Below are 18,496 nucleotides of genomic sequence, written 5' to 3' on the forward strand. Positions count from 1 at the left end.
TTAAATATTGCAACGTGATCTTTACAATACTCTGAGTAATTAAGGGAGGGGATTCTGTTTACATGTGGAGCAAAGCAAGGGTGGGGAAGGGACTGGAAATGACCAGACAGTTGCAGGGTGGGAGAAAGGGCTGCAACTGCTGAAGGGAAGCCACAGAGAGGTGGCAAGAAGTCCTGAGCCTTGTGACTCAGCAAGGTGGCAAGTGATAGTGGGGATGGCTTGGTGGAAGACAGGTGAGCACTCCCTCTGCAGTCCTAGAGGTCTTTGGGAGCACACCTTGGTACCCAGGACCCAGTGTCACCCATTGCTGAGGATTCCTGTCGTTAGTCACTAAGGGGAAGTGAAGTCCCCAAAGCGGGGGGGGGCGGGGGGGGCGGTTCCTGGAGCACGTGGTTTAAAGGACAAACTACTGTCTAGGGACTCAATATTTACAACAATTATATTTGAAAAGTCAAGCGAATTTTAATTGAAGCAGTTGATTTGATCTAATGTTTCCAGATACTATATATACGTAGAATTTGTTTACTTATAAATTAAATGCATTGTGTCCAGATGCTATGGTTTAAAATGTGGCAAAAGGAGGTATCAAAGTGCCATCTAGAGGGAAAGTGGAGAATTGAGCAGAAAATACTTGCAAAACTTTTTGTCTTTTCTTTCTTTTTTTCCCCCCGTAAAAGCAACAACATGATATTATGTTATAATGGTAATAATAATACCTTATCTTGCATGGTGGTACAAGGAGTAAAGCACACAGCAGGCACTCCACAAGAGGGACATATTGTAATATTCTTTTTTTTTTTTAATTAACTTATTTATTTATTTTTGGCTGCATTGTGTCTTCGTTGCTGCGCGCGGGCTTTCTCTAGTTGCTGCGAGCGGGGGCTACTCTTTGTTGCGGTGCACAGGCTTCTCATTATGGTGGTTTCTCTTGTTGAGGAGCACGGGCTCTAGGCACGTGGGCTTCAGTAGTTGTGGCATGCGGGCTCAGTAGTTGTGGCACACGGGCTTAGTTGCTCCACGGCATGTGGGATCTTCCCGGACCAGGGCTGGAACACATGTCCCCTGCATTGACAGGAAGATTCTTAACCACTGCGCCACCAGGGAAGTCCCATATTGTAATATTCTTACTTGCATTCTTTTCTTATTCTTGTTAGTCAGAATGGTGTTACTATATTTATTAACTATACTAATCGCTGATTGGTGGGCCCACTGAATTTTAAGTCTAGGATATCCACTTAACAAGCTGTTCACATTTTTTTTTTTTGATTTCCTCTTTGACTTCTTCAGTGATCTCTTGGTTATTTAGTAGTGTATTGTTTAGCCTCCATGTGTTTGTACTTTTTACAATTTTTTTTCCTGTAATTGATATCTAGTCTCATAGTGTTGTGGTTGGAAAAGATATTTGATACGATTTCAAGTTTCTTAAATTTACCAAGGCTAGATTTGTGACCCAAGATATGATCTATCCTGGAGAATATTCCATGAGCACTTGAGAAGAAAGTGTATTCTGTTGTTTTTGGATGGAATGTCCCATAAATATCAATTAAGTCCATCTTGTTTTATGTATCATTTAAAGCTTGTGTTTCCTTATTTATTTTCATTTTGGATAATCTGTCCATTGGTGTAAGTGAGGTGTTAAAGTCCCCCACTATTATTGTGTTACTGTCGATTTCCTCTTTTATAGCTGTTAGCATTTGCCTTATGTATTGAGGTGCTCCTATGTTGGGTGCATAAATATTTACAATTGTTATATCTTCTTCTTGGATTGATCCCTTGATCATTATGTAGTGTCCTTCTTTGTCTCTTGTAATAGTCTTTATTTTAAAGTCTATTTTGTCTGATATGAGAATTGCTACTCCAGCTTTCTTTTGATTTCCATTTGCATGGAATATCTTTTTCCATCCCCTCACTTTCAGTCTGTATGTGTCCCTAGTTCTGAAGTGAGTCTCTTGTAGACAGCATATATGTGGGTCTTGTTTTTGTCTCCATTCAGCCAGTCTATGTCTTTTGGTTGGAGCATTTTTTAAAAAATTTTTTATTTATTTGTTTATTTATTTTTGGCTGTGTTGGGTCTTCGTTTCTGTGCGAGGGCTTTCTCTAGTTGTGGCAAGCGGGGGCCACTCTTCATCGCGGTGCGCGGGCCTCTCACTATCGCGGCCTCTCTTGTTGCGCAGCACAGGCTCCAGACGCGCAGGCTCAGTAATTGTGGCTCACGGGCCTAGTTGCTCCGCGGCATGTGGGATCTTCCCAGACCAGGGCTCGAACCCGTGTCTTCTGCATTGGCAGGCAGATTCTCAACCACTGCGCCACCAGGGAAGCCCTTGGTTGGAGCATTTAATCCATTCACATTTAAGGTAGTTATTGATATGTATGTTCTTATTACCATTTTCTTAATTGTTTTGGGTTTGTTTTTGTAGGTCTTTTCTTTCTCTGTGTTTCCTGCCTACAGAAGTTCCTTTAGCATTTGTTGTAAAGCTGGTTTGATGGTGCTGAATTCTCTTAGCTTTTGCTTGTCTGTAAAGGTTTTAATTTCTCTGTGGAATCTGAATGAGATCCTTGCTGGGTAGAGTACTCTTGGTTGTAGGTTTTTCCCTTTCATCACTTTAAATGTCCTGCCACTCCCTTCTGGCTTGCAGAGTTTCTGCTGAAAGATCAGCTGTTAACCTTATGGGGAGTCCCTTGTATGTTATTTGTTGTTTTTCCCTTGCTGTTTTTAATATTTTTTCTTTGTATTTAATTTTTTATAGTTTAATTAATATGTGTCTTGGCGTGTTTCTCCTTGGATTTATCCTGTGTAGGACTCTCTGTGCTTCCTGGACTTGATTGACTATTTCCTTTCCCATATTAGGGAAGTTTTCAACTATAATCTCTTCAAATATTTTCTCAGTCCCTTTTTTTTATCTCTTCCTCTTCCAGGACCCCTATAATTCGAATGATGTTGCATTTAATGTTGTCCCAGAGGTCTCTGAGACCGTCCTCAATTCTTTTCATTCTTTTTTCTTTTTTCTGCTCTGCAGTAGTTATTTCCACTATTTTATCTTCCAGGTCACTTATCCGTTCTTCTGCCTCAGTTATTCTGCTATTGATTCCTTCTAGAGAATTTTTAATTTAATTTATTGTGTTGTTCATCATTGTTTGTTTGTTCTTTTGTCCTTCTAGTTCCTTGTTAAACGTTTCTTGTATTTTCTCTGTTCTATTTCCAAGATATTTGATCATCTTTACTATCATTACTCTGAATTCCTTTTCAGGTAGACTGCCTATTTCCTCTTCATTTGTTTCGTCTGGTCGGTTTTTACCTTGCTCCTTCATCTGCTGTGTGTTTCTCTGTCTTCTCATTTTGCTTAACTTACTGTGTTTGGGGTCTCCTTTTTGCAGGCTGCAGGTTCATAGTTCCCATTGTTTTTGGTGTCTGCCCCAGTGGCTAAGGTTGGTTCAGTGGGTTGTGTAGGCTTCCTGGTGGAGGGGACTGGTGCCTGTGTTCTGGTGGATGAGGCTGGATCTTGTCTTTCTGGTGGGCAGGAACTAGTCTGGTGGTGTGTTTTGGGGTGTCTGTGACCTTATTATGATTTTAGGCAGCCTCTCTGCTAATGGGTGGGGTTGTGTTCCTGTCTTGCTAGTTGTTTGGCATACGGTGTCCAGCACTGTAGCTTGCTAGTCGTTGAGTGGAGCTGGGTCTTAGCGTTGAGATGGAGATCTCCGAGAGAGCTTTCACCATTTGATATTACGTGGGGCTTGGAGGTCTCTGGTGGACCAATGTCCTGAAATCGGCTCTCCCACCTCAGAGGCACAGGCCTGACACCTGGCCGGAGCACCAAGACCCTGTCAGCCACACGGCTCAGAAGGAAAGGGAGAAAAAAAGAAAAAAAGAAAGAGAGAGAGAGGGAGGGAGGGAAGGAGGAAGGGAGGGAGGGAGAGAGAGAGAGAGAGAGAGAGAGAGAGAAAGAAAGAAAGAAAGAAGGAAAGAAAGTTATTAAAATAAAAATAATTTTAATTATTATTAAAAAGAAAAAAAGAAAAAAGTAATAAAAAAAGAAAAAACGGGCTTCCCTGGTGGCGCAGTGGTTGAGAATCTGCCTGCCAATGCAGGGGACACAGGTTCGAGCTCTGGTCTGGGAGGATCCCACATGCCGCGGAGCAACTAGGCCCGTGAGCCACAACTACTGAGCCTGCGCATCTGGAGCCTGTTCTCCGCAACAAGAGAGGCCGTGATAGTGAGAGGCCCGCGCACTGCGATGAAGAGTGGCCCCTGCTCGCCGCAACTAGAGAAAGCCCTTGCACAGAAACGAAGACCCAACACAGCCATAAATAAATAAATAAATAAAAGAAAAAACAAAAAAGCAAGCAAGAAAGAAGAGAGCAATCAAACCAAAAAACTAATCCACCAATGATAACAAGTGCTAAAAACTATACTAAAAAAAAAAAAGGCAGACAGAACCCTAGGACAAATGGTAAAAGCAAAGCTATACAGACAAAATCACACAAAGAAGCATACATATACACAGTCACAAAAAGAGTAAAAGGAAAAAATATATTTATCTATATATAAAAAAGAGGAAGAGCGCCAAATCAATAAACCAAATCAATAAACAAATCTACCAATGATAATAAACTCTAAATACTAACTAAGATAAACATAAAACCAGAAACAAATTAGATGCAGAAAGCAAACCCCGAGTCTACAGTTGCTCCCAAAGTCCACCTCCTCAATCTGGGATGATTCGTTGTCTATTCAGGTATTCCACAGACGCAGGTGCATCAAGTTGATTGTGGAGCTTTAATCCGCTGCTCCTGAGGCTGCTGGGAGAGATTTCCCTTTCTCTTCTTTGTTCGCACAGCTCCCGGGGTTCAGCTTTGGATTTGGACCCGCCTCTGCGTGTAGGTCACCTGAGGGCATCTGTTCCCCACCCAGACAGGACGGGGTTAAAGGAGCAGCTGATTCGGGGGCTCTGGCTCACTCAGGCCGGGGGGAGGGAGGGGTACGGAGGAGGCGGGGCGAGCCTGCGGCGGCAGAGGCCGGCGTGACGTTGCAGCAATCTGAGGCGCGCCGTGCGTTCTCCCGGGGAAGTTGTCCCTGGATCACGGGACCCTGGCAGTGGCGGGCTGCACAGGCTCCCGGGAGGGGCGGTGTGGAGAGTGACCTGTGCTCGCACACAGGCTTCCTGGTGGCGGCAGCATCAGCCTTAGCGTCTCATGCCCGTCTCTGGGGTCCGCGCTGATAACCGCGGCTCGCGCCCGTCTCTGGAGCTCGTTTAGGTGGCGCTCTGAATCCCCTCTCCTTGCGCACCGGGAAACAAAGAGGGAAGGAAAAGTCTCTTGCCTCTTCGGCAGCTCCAGACCTTTTCCCGGACTCCCTCCCGGCTGGCTGTGGCGCACTAGCCCCTTCAGGCTGTGTTCACGCCGCCAACCCCAGTCCTCTCCCTGCACTCTGACCGAAGCCCGAGCCTCAGCTCCCAGCCCCTACCCACCCCGGCGGGGGAGCAGACAAGCCTCTCGGGCTGGTGAGTGCTGCTTGGCGCCGATCCTCCGTGCGGGAATCTCTCCGCTTTGCCCTCTGCACCCCTGTGGCTGCGCTCTCCTCCGTGGCTCCGAAGCTTCCCCCCTCCGCCACCCGCAGTCTCCGCCCGTGAAGGCGCTTCCTAGTGTGTGGAAACCTTTCCTCCTTCACAGCTCCCTCCCACTGGTGCAGGTCCCGTCCCTATTCTTTTGTCTCTGTTTTTTCTTTTTTCTTTTGCCCTACCCAGGTACATGGGGAGTTTCTTGCCTTTTGGGAAGTCTGAGGTCTTCTGCCAGCGTTCAGTAGGTGTTCTGTAGGAGTTGTTCCACATGTCGATGTATTTTTTTTTTTTTTTTGTCGATGTATTTTTGATATTTGTGGGAAGGAGGGTGATCTCCACGTCTTACTCCTCTGCCATCTTGAAGGTCCCCCTGTATTCTTTTTTAAGGTACCTTCCCAACCAAGGTTACGAGTGCCACTTGACTGTTTATTTCACAATGTCCAAGCATTGACACAAATCCTCATAGGATATGGAAATTTCTGCCTGGGTACAGCACAGTGTCCTTTGAAAGTTTCTTGGAGTTACAAGGTGTGCACACGTTCCCCGGGGGTGTTGGGTGCAGGGGGGAAGCTGCCTCAGTAGATAAAAGATAAATGTTGACACCTCTTTAGAAAGAGCAAGTAAAACAAACACATACATGCACAATCATAATCTCCACCTGGGAATCCCACCACATACTACTACGTTTATAATAAAATTGTCTGATGCTCAAGGGCAAAAGAGAGACAACTGTTTATTGAATATCTGTTTCGTGTCAGTTGCTGCAGGGGGTATTTTGAATATAGTCTCTTCTCAGAAAGTCTGAACTAAATGGATAATGACAATAATTTCTATACTTCATGCAGCACATACTTTACACAGTTGGGTGAGCACTTAATCCAATATGACTGGGGTCCTTATGAGAAGAGGCGGAGAGACACAGGGGACAAGGCCATGTAAAGACAGAGGCAGAGATCAGAGTGGTGCTGTCCCAAGCCAAGGAAGGCCTAGGGCTACCAGAGCTGGAAGAGGCCAGGAAGGACCCTCCCCAGAGGGCCTCAGAGGGGGCACCTGGGTTTCAGGCTTCTAGCCTTCAGAACTGTGAAAGAAAGAATTTCTGTTGTTTTAAAGCATTCAGTTAGTGGCAATTTGTTACTGAAACCCTAGGAAATTAAAACTATATCTGAAGATGAGGGATCATCAAGAGAGGCAGTGAGGCTGAGTGTGTGTTAAGTATTGTGGTTACCGGAAATATTCCTTTTCATTCTCTCTGTCTCTCTCCCCAATTCTTCTCCCCCCGCCCCCCGACAGACAGACAGACACACACACACACACGGGCACATTCCTAATTGAAAAATTGCTCAGAAGACTTAGTTTCAGTTTGTCGATGGCTTTGGGAAGGACGGAAGGAAAGAGAGAAGCTTGCCCCGCTCTGATGAATGAGCACCGCATACACACCCCGTGAGGGAAATGGGTTGGATGTAGGGAGGGAGAGGCTCCCAGAGAAGCCTTCCTCAGGGCACCCGGCGGCCTCAGAGCGTCTCATGGCGAGGCAGGCGAAGAGAGGAAACCATTGCCTCAGCACGGGACCGCCATTCACTGCTGCTGGAGCCTCAGGGCAGCAGGTCACTTCTCTAAGTGTGAATTTTGAAGACATTAACCAGAATGTAGAAAATTCTCTCGCACAAGGACAGGGAAAGGCCCATTTTGACCCAGGTTGATGGAGGATGTGGGAAAAGCCCATGAGAAAGGAATATTAGAGGACAAGGCAGGACCCACAAGGTGAAGGGAGAAGTGGGTCTGAACAGGACCAGGTGGGGACATGCCTCTTCATCAGAATGGATCAAAGTTTCCCTGAGTCTTTGATGAGGTAGGACAGTAGCTAAGGCCTTAATGCCATTCCAATTTTTTGATTTGGGGGGTTTTGTTTGTTTGTTTGTTTGCTTGCTTTTGTTTTTATTGTTTCTTCCTCAGACAAATTCCTTTTTATCCCAGTCTTTGAACCTTCCCTAAACGCTCTTCTTCCTTAACTTCTCATAGAACCCTGTGCCTCCCTCTCATTTCCATTTAGAATTATATGATATATTTTATACATGTGTAATTATTTTATTTTTGTGGCTCCTGCTAGCTAGACCAGAAGCTTCAAGAAGGTAGGGATCTATTTATTGGCTCACTACTGTATCCCATCAGCTCAGTCTGTTCAAGAAATAGTGCACATATTGGATTGAATATTGACATAAGTTGTTGACATGGATTGAAAACTGGTGTAGACAGCGAAAATTCTAGATTATTAAACTATATCAGCAACAATAACCAGGTAAATATTTACAGGGAACACCCCAGTACTGAGAATACAGGGAGCCACTTTCAAGATGCTGAAGACGTTACTGTAACCATCCATTTATTCCCAAATCGTTTTCCCCGTAGTAGGGATGTATTTTATTTTGATTTCTGTCCAATACATTTATCATCTATAAACGTAGATTTGTAAACCCACACTCACAGAGGCAGCTTATCTGAGGAGGTCTTTAGCTTACCCCCTCATCTTCATCAGCCCTCCCCTGCCCAAAACTATGCAAATAAATATGAAATCCACGCACAAATAGTTTTCTAGGCAAGAACACCTTTAAGATTCGTCCCCTAAGGTCCCACTTCCAGGTGAATTGCTGCTTTTAATCCTTTCCCATACAGAAATTCTGGAACCCACATTCACACTCACTCATAGCTTGTCTCTACCCAAACTAATTTAAAAAATATTTTAAAATGACATGACAAGAATTCTTGATTATTCTGAAAACCTGCCATCAAATTCAGTCAAATTCTTTCTTTACAAAAGAGATGTGTGCATGTATGCAGAGCCCAGAGTCTTGCGATTTGATGGTGACTGCCCTTGTTTCCATTTTCTCCAGTTCCCATTTTTCATTTAACAAATCTTTTTACAGTGGTTTCTTTGAGCAGTTCTACCCGATCCTTTGGTGCCACTACTTGATTCTTTTCTGGTCTATCTGGGTATGTTTTCATCTTCAAATATCTTCATCTTATAGTATTCCTTTGGCTCAGGAAAGGTGTAACCAACAAGCAAGAGACTGGGTGCTGATCACCCTCTGATGACGGCGGAACTGGGAGTTTTGAGAATGACAGTTTTGGCATGTTCTTACCAATACCAACCCCTTCAATCTGTGACAGTCTCAGAATTGTAGCCTGTGGAGGAAAATGATGGTGCAGTGTCTTCTTCGGTGAAATCCAAACCCTCTTCCAGGGAATAATCTGGCTTACCCTTCAGGGAGTCAAATGGCATCTGGGGAATCTTTCAAGCTGCTTGCGTTTTCTCCAAAATCCAGTCCACGTACTCGACCACGTTGGTGTAAACACCTGGCCGCTCCCTTTGGCCGCAGCCTTCGCCCCAGCTCGTGATGCCTACCAAATGCCAGACCTCGTTGTGCTTACAAGACAGGGGGCCCCCCGAATCTCCCTGTGACAAATGGAGAAAACAAAAGGCACGCAGATCAGGTCAGACACTTCTCATCTTAAATACATTTTCATCCGAGTGATTTCACCTAAAATTCTGTCTTGGCCCTTTAGTAAACTTCAAAGAACCGGATTTCTTGTTTTTCCCTCAGTCTATCAGATTTCAGGGTAAGGAAAACAAATCCACTGTGTTCCCCGCTCACTGGCAGAAAACTGCTTTAAGAATGCGCTAAACATTCGAACGTGAGTGCGTTCAGTCGGCTGAGAGCGCGGTTACCTTGCAGGCATCCTTGCCGCCTTCGGTGTAGCCTGCACAGACCAGCTTATTAGTTATTTTATGCCCTCTGTATCCTGCCTGGCATTCTTCATTTGTCACCAAGGGTACCCGGGCTTTCTGGAGAGTATTTAGTATTTTGTCTGAAAAAAATTTTTAGTTTGTTAATGGAACAACCACATATATATAATAGATATACAAATTTAAACACAAGTATATGTATTTAAAATCAAAACCATACCTATCTAAAAATCTAGAAGGAAAAAAATGTTAGGTTTACTTCATGGACCTTTTATAATTACAGGGTACAGAGAAGATGTTATTCTCACTATTGTGAGTACCATTTTGTTAATGTTAATTAAGTCCAAAATTAATTATGGCTCTAACTGGAATTGCTTCCCAGAGAAAATAATTGGATAACAGGCTAAGACATTTACTGAAAAGTGCTAAGTTTCGAATTAAACTGCATTAAAAATAATGTCTTTAAAGAGATTGTCATATTTAAAATTTCCAGTCAAACAGATGAGGTGTCACCTTCACTTGAGTGATTTTTGTCTTTCCATCTTTATTAATATGCTTTCTGCAATTGAATAATGTTATTATTTTACTCTCATTTTAGCTGTATGAATTGATAGAGTGGAAAAGCTTATTACTAAATTGTGTTATGTATCTTGAGCTGGAGCACACAGAGAAACATCATTTCTTACCTCTTAATTTTTGGTACCCCCATCCAGTCACCCAGCACTCAGTATACGTCACATTTCTATCTCCTTTGGAAGGTAGGCAGATGGGTCGTTGAGAACCTAATTTTTAAAAATCACAGTTTAATTATCAGAAACAAAATACATCTTCTTTCCCAGGAAAAACTTCCTTCATGTTCTATTATTTAGTGTGTTCCCTATTTATTATATTCATTTTTTTTTGCCTCCTTGTCATACATTTTCATCCCTCGCGTTCAGCGTTATCTGTCACACATCCCAGGATGAGGGAACGAGAGAGCCAAGCCACAGCCCTCTCCACTAACTCCGTCACTCTCGCGAGGTCTGTGACCCTGTAGAAATTGCTTCATCATTCTGACCCACAATCCTTTCTTCCTTAAAAAGCAGATAAAAATCATCTTTAATATTCCAGTATATTATGAAGTTATGTCATTCTGTGCATCTGAAGAAGGCTGGGGACAACTTACCATTTCACCCACACCCCAAAATAAGATGCAGTCGTCAGGAAAGCACATCCGTCTTAAGACTAGCTTGGCATCCCCCTCCCCCTTTCATGATAATAACACATGGAGAGATTGCCAGGGTCTGGCCATGAATCTGGGAGTGTGAACCATCGTCTCCATGTAATCACTGTAGACAACTTTCTGTTTAAAATTTTCCATACCTGTGTAATTCATTGTCGTTTCCAGTTTCAACAAGGCAATATCATATCCACTTTCTGCCATTTCATATTGATCATGGATTATTATTTCTTGAACCCCAAAGAAAGATGTATCCTCTTTTATTTCTGCTTGGTTTAAAATGCCACTATACACACGCAAAGCTTTAGGTGACTCTACCCTAAGGAGTAATCAATCGAGGAAAAGAAAATTCCTTTACCGAATAATTCCCAAGCATTTGAGGTACAGTGCTATTTAACTGACTGTTACTAACTAGGTAATATTTTCTGCCAACGGTGGGCTTTTAAGTGGAAAGAAGTGATTTTATGCTAAGATTTTTCAGTCACATAGTCCTCCTATATGGAATGTCCTGGGCTATCATTTGCCTTATATTAAACACACAAAAATCAATGAATACTTTTTCTGCCCTTCAACACACACACACACACACACACACACACACACACACACACAAATTTCTTGGTTTTAGTTTCATTGCTGGGGTCGTTGGCTGTGACCCTGAGAAATTCTCTTGGACTTTCTGGTACTCCATTTTCCCATATGTAAAGGGTAAAAGAGACTATTGACCTCAAATGAATCTTTGAGTAATAATATGAGTAAGTTGCATACTGATAAAATAAACCTACTAACAAAAACACAAAACTGTGTCTGGAAACAACCCAGAAGATACTGAGGTGCAAAGAGGAAGTTTGGCCAACTAAAATTCCCCGGGTTACATATACTCTGAATGCTCTCCCGATGGAGCTTTTAAGTTTAGCAGTATTGAAATCAACTTAAGTAGGGAATCCAATTTGATGATGTATAATAAACTATTCCTTATGGGTCTGGAAACACAGTGGGAGAGAAAGAGAGAGAGATGGAGGGAGAACGAGAGAGGAGAGAGAGAGAAAGAAGCAGAGGAAGAAGAGGAAGGAGGAGAAGAAGAAGAAGAAGAAGAAGAAGAAGGAAGGGGGAGGAGGACAAGGGAGGAGGAGGAGAAGGAGGAGGGGGAGGGGCAGGGAGAGGGAGAAGAAGAGGGGGAATAAATGAGAAATTAGATTCAGGGAGCAGGAAATTCTCTTCGAGTTTAGTTCTGGACCCAGTGCCCAGACAGTGCACAGAAGATGATACGCTCTCAATAGGAAATAACCAGAACTGCCCTGGGGCTGTGTATACATTTAACTGGAAAAGTGGAATATTATGAAGTCAAACAGCCATGTTCCTGCACCTGTTCTGATGCTGGTAGATCATGAGTGGCTCTTCCTTTTTGCTTTTTATCACTAAAGACAGAAAATTAATTTAGCAAATAGGATAATTTACATCTTTAAAATTGTACTAAAATACTAGGGATAGATTTCATATATGTGTGAGTGTGGCGAACGAGTGAAAACAGCAGCGGTACTGACTCGCTGAAACAATGAGCAGCTGTTAATATCCACTGGTTTCCGATGATGGAGCCTCCACACAGGTGTCTCTGGGTGGGAGATGTGATGTGCAAAGTTATCTGCCACGGCCACTCTCCAAGAACAGACTTGGTTCCTCCCACAATTCGGGGCTTGATTTTCGTTGTACACGCTACAACAGAAGGATTGCAGTGAGCCGGTTCCTAAATCTTCATTTTCCAACAGTAGTTATGTTCCTTCAGGCACACAGGGAAGAAAACCTTCCCTGGATTCAATAATTTACCATGACCTTGACTTGAAGACACTTTAGAATCAAGTTGGCAAAGCACAACATGCACATAAAAACAATGAGTGAGTCACCTTGTAATCGCATGCCCCCAAGTAATGCCTCATCTGGGGCGGCAAGGCAGTCTTACCCTCCATCAAACGCTAACCTCAATGGTTCTCTTAAAGCAATGGTTGTCAAGTGTGGCCCCCGACCAATGGCATCACCTGAGAATTTGTTAGAAATGCAAATTCGTGAGCGCCACCTCAGACTTAGTGAATCAGAAACTCTGACAGTGGACCCTAGTCATCTGAGTTTTAATCAGCCTCACTAAAGTTTAAGAACTACTGTTACAAAGAAGAGTTCAGCACCTTCCACTCAGTGTGTGGCCTTTGTCCGATTCCTCCGCATCCCCTTCCGTTCCAGCTGCCCTTGGGTCTAAGTCACTCCTGCTCCACCCACATCCAAACCTGGCTGCTCTTCTGTTTGTGAACTGCTTCTGCCCTTTGGTCTTGTTGACAGACTGGGGTTTTCTGCTCAACCTTTGATGTTTCCAAGGACTTTGATTCAAACTCACCCTTCTGTTTTCTTTCTTGTCTTAGAAAATTAATAGATCAGTAACTAAAATACATTAAGAACAACTAAATAAAGACCTTATTAAGATGAGTTATAGGTCTTGGTGTTCGTTCTATTTGGTTTCTCAGTTCAAAAAAATGCTTTAAATATTTATTTTTAGCCTTACATTTTGTGTTAAGAGATGTTTCTTTGAATGGTAATTGCTCTGTATCTTCACAAAGTTGAGTTATAGTGTAGACAAATGACAGTACAAGATATGATAAACATCTCAGTTAGATATTCCCTCTCATATTAGGGTATTATTTCATCTACTATAATGCAGCAAAACCTAATTATCTAGTTTCACTTATTTCAGAAGATGCACTAAAAAGACATAAGATTTTATTTTCCTTTATCTTATATTTTCTGCTTTAGCTATCAATCTACACCTGATTTATTCTGTAACCTCTAGAGACCAGAGTCCCTAGATTCATTAGAAAAGAGAAGGAAGGAGGATAGAGAATGAATTCTGCAATTAAAGGTATAAGTGCTGGTTCCCATTTTTTAAACTATGTCAACATCACTAACAGCAAAATTTGCTGCATCCTTTCCATTGCTTGGTAGAACCAAGACAACAGAATGAATGTAAATGCTGCTTCTTGTCTTAGGTAAATTTATTGTAAGAAAAACAGAGAATGTATGAGATACAACTCAATTTACTGTCTTTTTAAAGAAGTTAGAGCCATCCAGATTCCCGTCAGAGCCCCTCTAAGCCCTAGAAAGGCAGAATTTCCCAGCTAGGATGCTAGCATTGGACACAGTATACAGTAATATTGTATGTTCTATTATACAAAACAAGTTCTCAGAAGTTAAGGATTTATTCACCTCTCAGTAGAGCCAATATTTCTGACACGGAAGATTTTCATACTTTGAAATCTACAACAAAGCATAATTATCACTTCCATTTCACTCATTAAATCTCAGTTGCAACTTAATTTATACTGCATTATAATATTGGGCAGGAAGCAATAAAAGTCTAAAAACATGTAGTGTATGTTAAGTCAATGAACATTAAAGTCATAATAGGTTATTACAATAATTTAGAGAGGAATGTGTGCATTAGGCTCTTTCCTGTTTCACCCCTTACACAGTGTTGTTTGCCTACAAACCATCTTTTGTTACTATGCTCAGAAATTGGCCACTGGAATGGAAGCGCTGCTGATCTGATGTGTATTATAATTTTTATGTTATTATAGGTCTTGTTTAATATAGACAATCTTTTTATTTCCACCCTACTATACTCATTGTTACAAATTAATAAGGTTTTACTGTAACTTTTGCTAATATTCATAAATATGCAGAACACTTGCAGGAAATCTAAAGGCCCTGGAGAAGGAGCCACTTGAGTATTTCTTGCACAGATACATAATTTTCCAAACATATGATGATTATTTATATTTGAATTAAAGATCAAGTAATAGCCAATAGAAAGAAAATGACTAATCTGATTAACCAAGATGCTGGTTGATATTTCTATTATAAAGGATAATAAGAAAGATTATTGACCTTGATAACAACAATCAGACGTAAAAATTTTGGCTGAGCCTGAGTCTCACCAGGAAATACTGGTTATATAAATGTATCAAATTATAACACATATTCAGTTAATGCCAGGCAACACAGAGTTTAGTCAAAGCCCAATATTTACCTTTAAAACAGGTCAGCCTGAGTGATAGCAGTGAAAATAACAGAAAATTGCATTTAAGTTCATTACTTTACTAATTTTCTCCCCTCTGTAGCTACTACTGACTCTCTTAGTCATGACATACTCAGTATACAGGGGATGCATTTTTTCAAGTGACATTAAACTCACCATTATCCATTTTACATAACCTTAACGTATATCCAGAGATGTTTCCTCTCCCATTAAGTATTTTAGTTGGAGATCCATTTGCAGAAAGTTTTAAGTAACATTTTCCCCTGCAGGTTGGAAACAAAATGGTATAAACATAATTCCTCCCTTCAGCTAGATGGGGCAGGAGCATCTGTGGAACTCATCATACGTCTTACTTCCCTCCGTTGCAAGATTCTTGAGATGGAGAATAGGTAAAAAATTGACAGCGGATGCTGTTGGTACATGTTTTCTGGCAGGCTTCGTGCCCATCCACGTCAACAATGTCCAGTTCTTCTCCCAAGAAATCAGTGTCACGGTAGAATGAAGAATGGCAGAACACTAGACAGCAAAGCACGTATCAGATATGAGACGTGGAACCCTAGCACACATTTGTTGATTCTCAGTCAGAAGGAAGAGCTTTCATTGTTTACCTGGGACACTGTGCCGGCAGTGTTGTAGACTAAAACCAGAAAGAGCTTTGTTCTTTCTAATGCGTGCGCTTGGCAACCCACTTGTAGACGTTTTAAGTAGACACAGATTTCTAACAGTAAAAAAGGGAAATATAGAGATATCATGTAAAACATACCAAAGAAGAAGACATTTTCACAGCACATATAGAAGTCAGCTCCTGTTGGCATTTAACAGGGAAGTTGTTCCCATTTTGAAAGTACTATTCATAAATCACTGACTCAGACTCCATGGTCCATAGGTTGTAGACAAATTTACCAAACTGCCTCTAAATTTTCTAAGCTTGCTCTATTCAACATCACTGTTCCTAGTACCTTCCTTTTTTATTTCCTTTCTCTCAACTCTCCTAGACTATCTCAACGATTCAAGAATTTTCATGCTACCTACAGATCTGCTACCCAGAGTTGCTGTAGGCGTAGACAGGGATAAGCAAAATCCACCACAGACTCCACACCCAGGCAGCATCTTCCTGGGAGGAAGTAACTTTTCCTAATTAGCACAAAATCACAGTCTGGAGCTGTGCTGTCCAACAGAATTTTCTGCAATGACGTAAATATTCCACGTCTATGCCAGCCAATACAACAGCCACTAGCCAGCTATAGGCTGCGTCCTTGAAATGTGGCTAATACAGCTAAGGAAATGGATATTTAGTTTTATTTAATATTCATTAATGTAAATTTAAGAAGCCAAGTCTTGGCTTGTAGCACCCATGTTCCTCTCTCACCTTGTAATGAGGATTAAATGTGTTGCTCCTCTTATAGGTATTGATTGGGAATTTTATAAAAGGAATAAAAAAGAAAAAGAGCAGTGATTAAGACAAAATAACACATTACAAAGGCATCTTTCTAAGTTCTGAAGTTTATAATGCCTCAAGGCTCAATCTTTGACCTCCTCTCTTTCTCTGAGGTCATTCAATTTTTTGGTGACCTCACCATTTTCAATGGCATTAATTACCAGCTGTATCCTGGTGACACCTTACACAGATCTAGGGCATAAACCTCCCTTGTTAAATCCCAGACTTCCCCTTCTAACCACCAATTCAATGTTTCTCTCTGGATGGCTACCAGGCACCTCTTGCCTCTTGAAATCATCTCTGTAAGAAATCTTCCCCCATCTCTTCATTGGCATTGCCATCCTTCCAATTTTCTTGGGCCAAAAATCTTGGAGCTATCATTGACTCTTTACTTCACAGCTAGCATTCAATCCATCAGCAAATCTTATTGGCTCTACATTGACAATATATCCCAATCTAATCACTTCTCTTTTACTTCCACTCTGGTCCAAGTAGTGCAGAGTTTTTAATCTATTGAGTTGACTAATGGTATCCCCGCATTTAGAACCATGTTGAGAAAATGAAAGTAACAGATATAGTCTCATTTGACAAACCTAGCATTATACTTCCGGAATTATATCCTCACTTGATAAAAAACCAGTCTTGCTTGATAAACAGGAACTCAAGGGCTTACTTTGGCTGTATGGCTCTGGGGGACACTCTCCCCAACAATGAACAGCAGTGTCAAGCAAATAACAAGGGTTCTGAGAATTCAGATTAAGATAATACATACAATCTAGATTTTTAAGCAAATAATCTTAAGATTTCTTCTTTTTTTTAGTGAATTTTGTTAATGAGGAGCAGCAACGCCAGCAAACATCCCTTTGATGATAATAGCAATTTCCTGTGCTTTATTATGGTTTCCAATGTTAATACCCATCAGTAGGGAAGCAGGGTCTAAATTCTCAAATCTCCCTCCACCATTACCCACGATTCTGTTGATGAAGGCCATCGTTCCACCCCTCTCCACTTTGGATTTGACAAGTCACTGATATTTCCAATTCTTTCTGCTCCAGGTTCAATTATTTTAACCAGGCATTGAACTAAGATGCCTCCTAATGACCATCCTTATTTTCTTCATTCCCTTCAGAACTAACAACTCTCTGAAGGCAAAGACCTCCCTAACATAAAGAAAAGCAAGAGTCCTGAGTAACACCAGATTTGCAGTCAATAGGTGGGGAATGGAAAGAAAGAGGAACTAGGAATTCTTCTTCGCAACTTTTATGTGTCCTTGACAGACATTTAGATAAAATTTGTAGTTGCTTAGAGTTTTTAATGGTGGCTTTTGATCAACTGTTTGAAAAGATAACACATGACACAATCTTAACTCCTTACCTTTCAGATGTTGTTGGCCATTCTTGAGAAAAGAAGGTAAAAAACAAACAACTGGGGTGGTGAGTACAAATGCTGCGACAGACAAAAGCATCTGGAGCCATGACACTGTCAATGTTACTGTCTGCAAACATCGTTCTAGGGAAAATGTCCCTAATACAAGCTGTACAACAGAAGAAACCATAGATAGAAAGTCAGTTCACCAGTAGCATCGGTAAAGGTAAAATCCCACTCATGGTATTTGTAAATTCCATATAAAAAATTTGTTGGGGAATGAGGGCGGGATGAATAGGCAGAACACAGAGGAATTTTAAGGCAGTGAAAAATACTCTGAATGATACTCTAATGATGGAAACATGCCATTACATATTTGTTCAAACCCATGCAATGTACAACTCCAAGAGTGAATCGTAATGTAAACTATGGACTTTGGGTGACTATACGTGTGTCAGTGTAGGTTCGTCAGTTGTAACCAATGTACCATCCGGCGGGGGTCGTTGGTAATAGGGGACGCTGTGCATGTGTCTGGGCAGGGGGTATATGGGAAATCTCTATCCCTTCCCCTCAATTTTGCTGCAAACCTAAAATTGCACTAAAGAAACAAGGTCTTAGTAATTTTTAAAAGTTAGTTTATCCCAGGATCTTTTACATTTTTTAAAATTAGGATAACTGAAGTGATTGTTTTAAGCTTTAAATTCAAATATAAGCTTTAATCATATAGAACATAATGAGTTTTTTCTCATGAAGAAGATGAAAGATCATTGGGTCCATTTCATCAGTAGGCACAAATTGGTATCCTAAGTTATGCCCATCGTACACATAATCAGCACCTACTATTTAATGGCTAAACTACCTCATTAAGAAAATAATAGTTACCCAGATTAGAAAGTGCACAGGGCTTCAGTGAAAATCCAGACACCACTTCACTGAGCTTTGCTATGTTGGTTGGCGTTCCCGTTTGGGTGTACTTCAACAGACAAGTGTTACTAAATAAAGACCAAAACGGACAAATATTTTATCCCTCCAAATGCAAATAAGGAAAAACATAAGATAATAAGAAACCCACATTTAGAGACGACCTGGGCATGATAGC

The 18,496-nt window shown here is 41.5% G+C and overlaps 2 protein-coding genes across 5 annotated transcripts in view; one reads left to right on the forward strand and one right to left on the reverse strand.

The window, feature by feature from the left end:
* The window catches only part of MTNR1A (melatonin receptor 1A), a 104,610-nt gene that overhangs the window by 27,805 nt on the left and 58,309 nt on the right, over nucleotides 1-18,496 (forward strand). The window lies entirely within an intron of this gene.
* LOC103000341 (coagulation factor XI) overlaps nucleotides 7,923-18,496 on the reverse strand; it is a 39,786-nt gene continuing 29,212 nt past the window's right edge. For 2 of the 4 annotated variants that reach the window (XM_057537466.1, XM_057537463.1), the window contains 11 exons: nucleotides 18,280-18,389; nucleotides 17,407-17,566; nucleotides 15,964-15,993; nucleotides 15,203-15,312; nucleotides 14,948-15,110; nucleotides 14,751-14,857; nucleotides 12,061-12,229; nucleotides 10,660-10,835; nucleotides 9,984-10,079; nucleotides 9,280-9,419; nucleotides 7,923-9,006 (listed from right to left, as the gene is read on the reverse strand). In XM_057537466.1, coding sequence (XP_057393449.1) covers nucleotides 8,845-9,006; nucleotides 9,280-9,419; nucleotides 9,984-10,079; nucleotides 10,660-10,835; nucleotides 12,061-12,229; nucleotides 14,751-14,857; nucleotides 14,948-15,110; nucleotides 15,203-15,312; nucleotides 15,964-15,993; nucleotides 17,407-17,566; nucleotides 18,280-18,389 — 1,423 coding nt within the window. In that variant the 3' untranslated portion in view covers nucleotides 7,923-8,844. The remainder of the gene's footprint in view (nucleotides 9,007-9,279; nucleotides 9,420-9,983; nucleotides 10,080-10,659; nucleotides 10,836-12,060; nucleotides 12,230-14,750; nucleotides 14,858-14,947; nucleotides 15,111-15,202; nucleotides 15,313-15,963; nucleotides 15,994-17,406; nucleotides 17,567-18,279; nucleotides 18,390-18,496) is intronic. The other 2 variants (XM_057537464.1, XM_057537465.1) reach the window with 1 other exon arrangement.

Source organism: Balaenoptera acutorostrata, chromosome 21 (assembly GCF_949987535.1).
Source record: "Balaenoptera acutorostrata chromosome 21, mBalAcu1.1, whole genome shotgun sequence".
In the NCBI taxonomy this organism is placed as follows: domain Eukaryota; kingdom Metazoa; phylum Chordata; class Mammalia; order Artiodactyla; family Balaenopteridae; genus Balaenoptera; species Balaenoptera acutorostrata.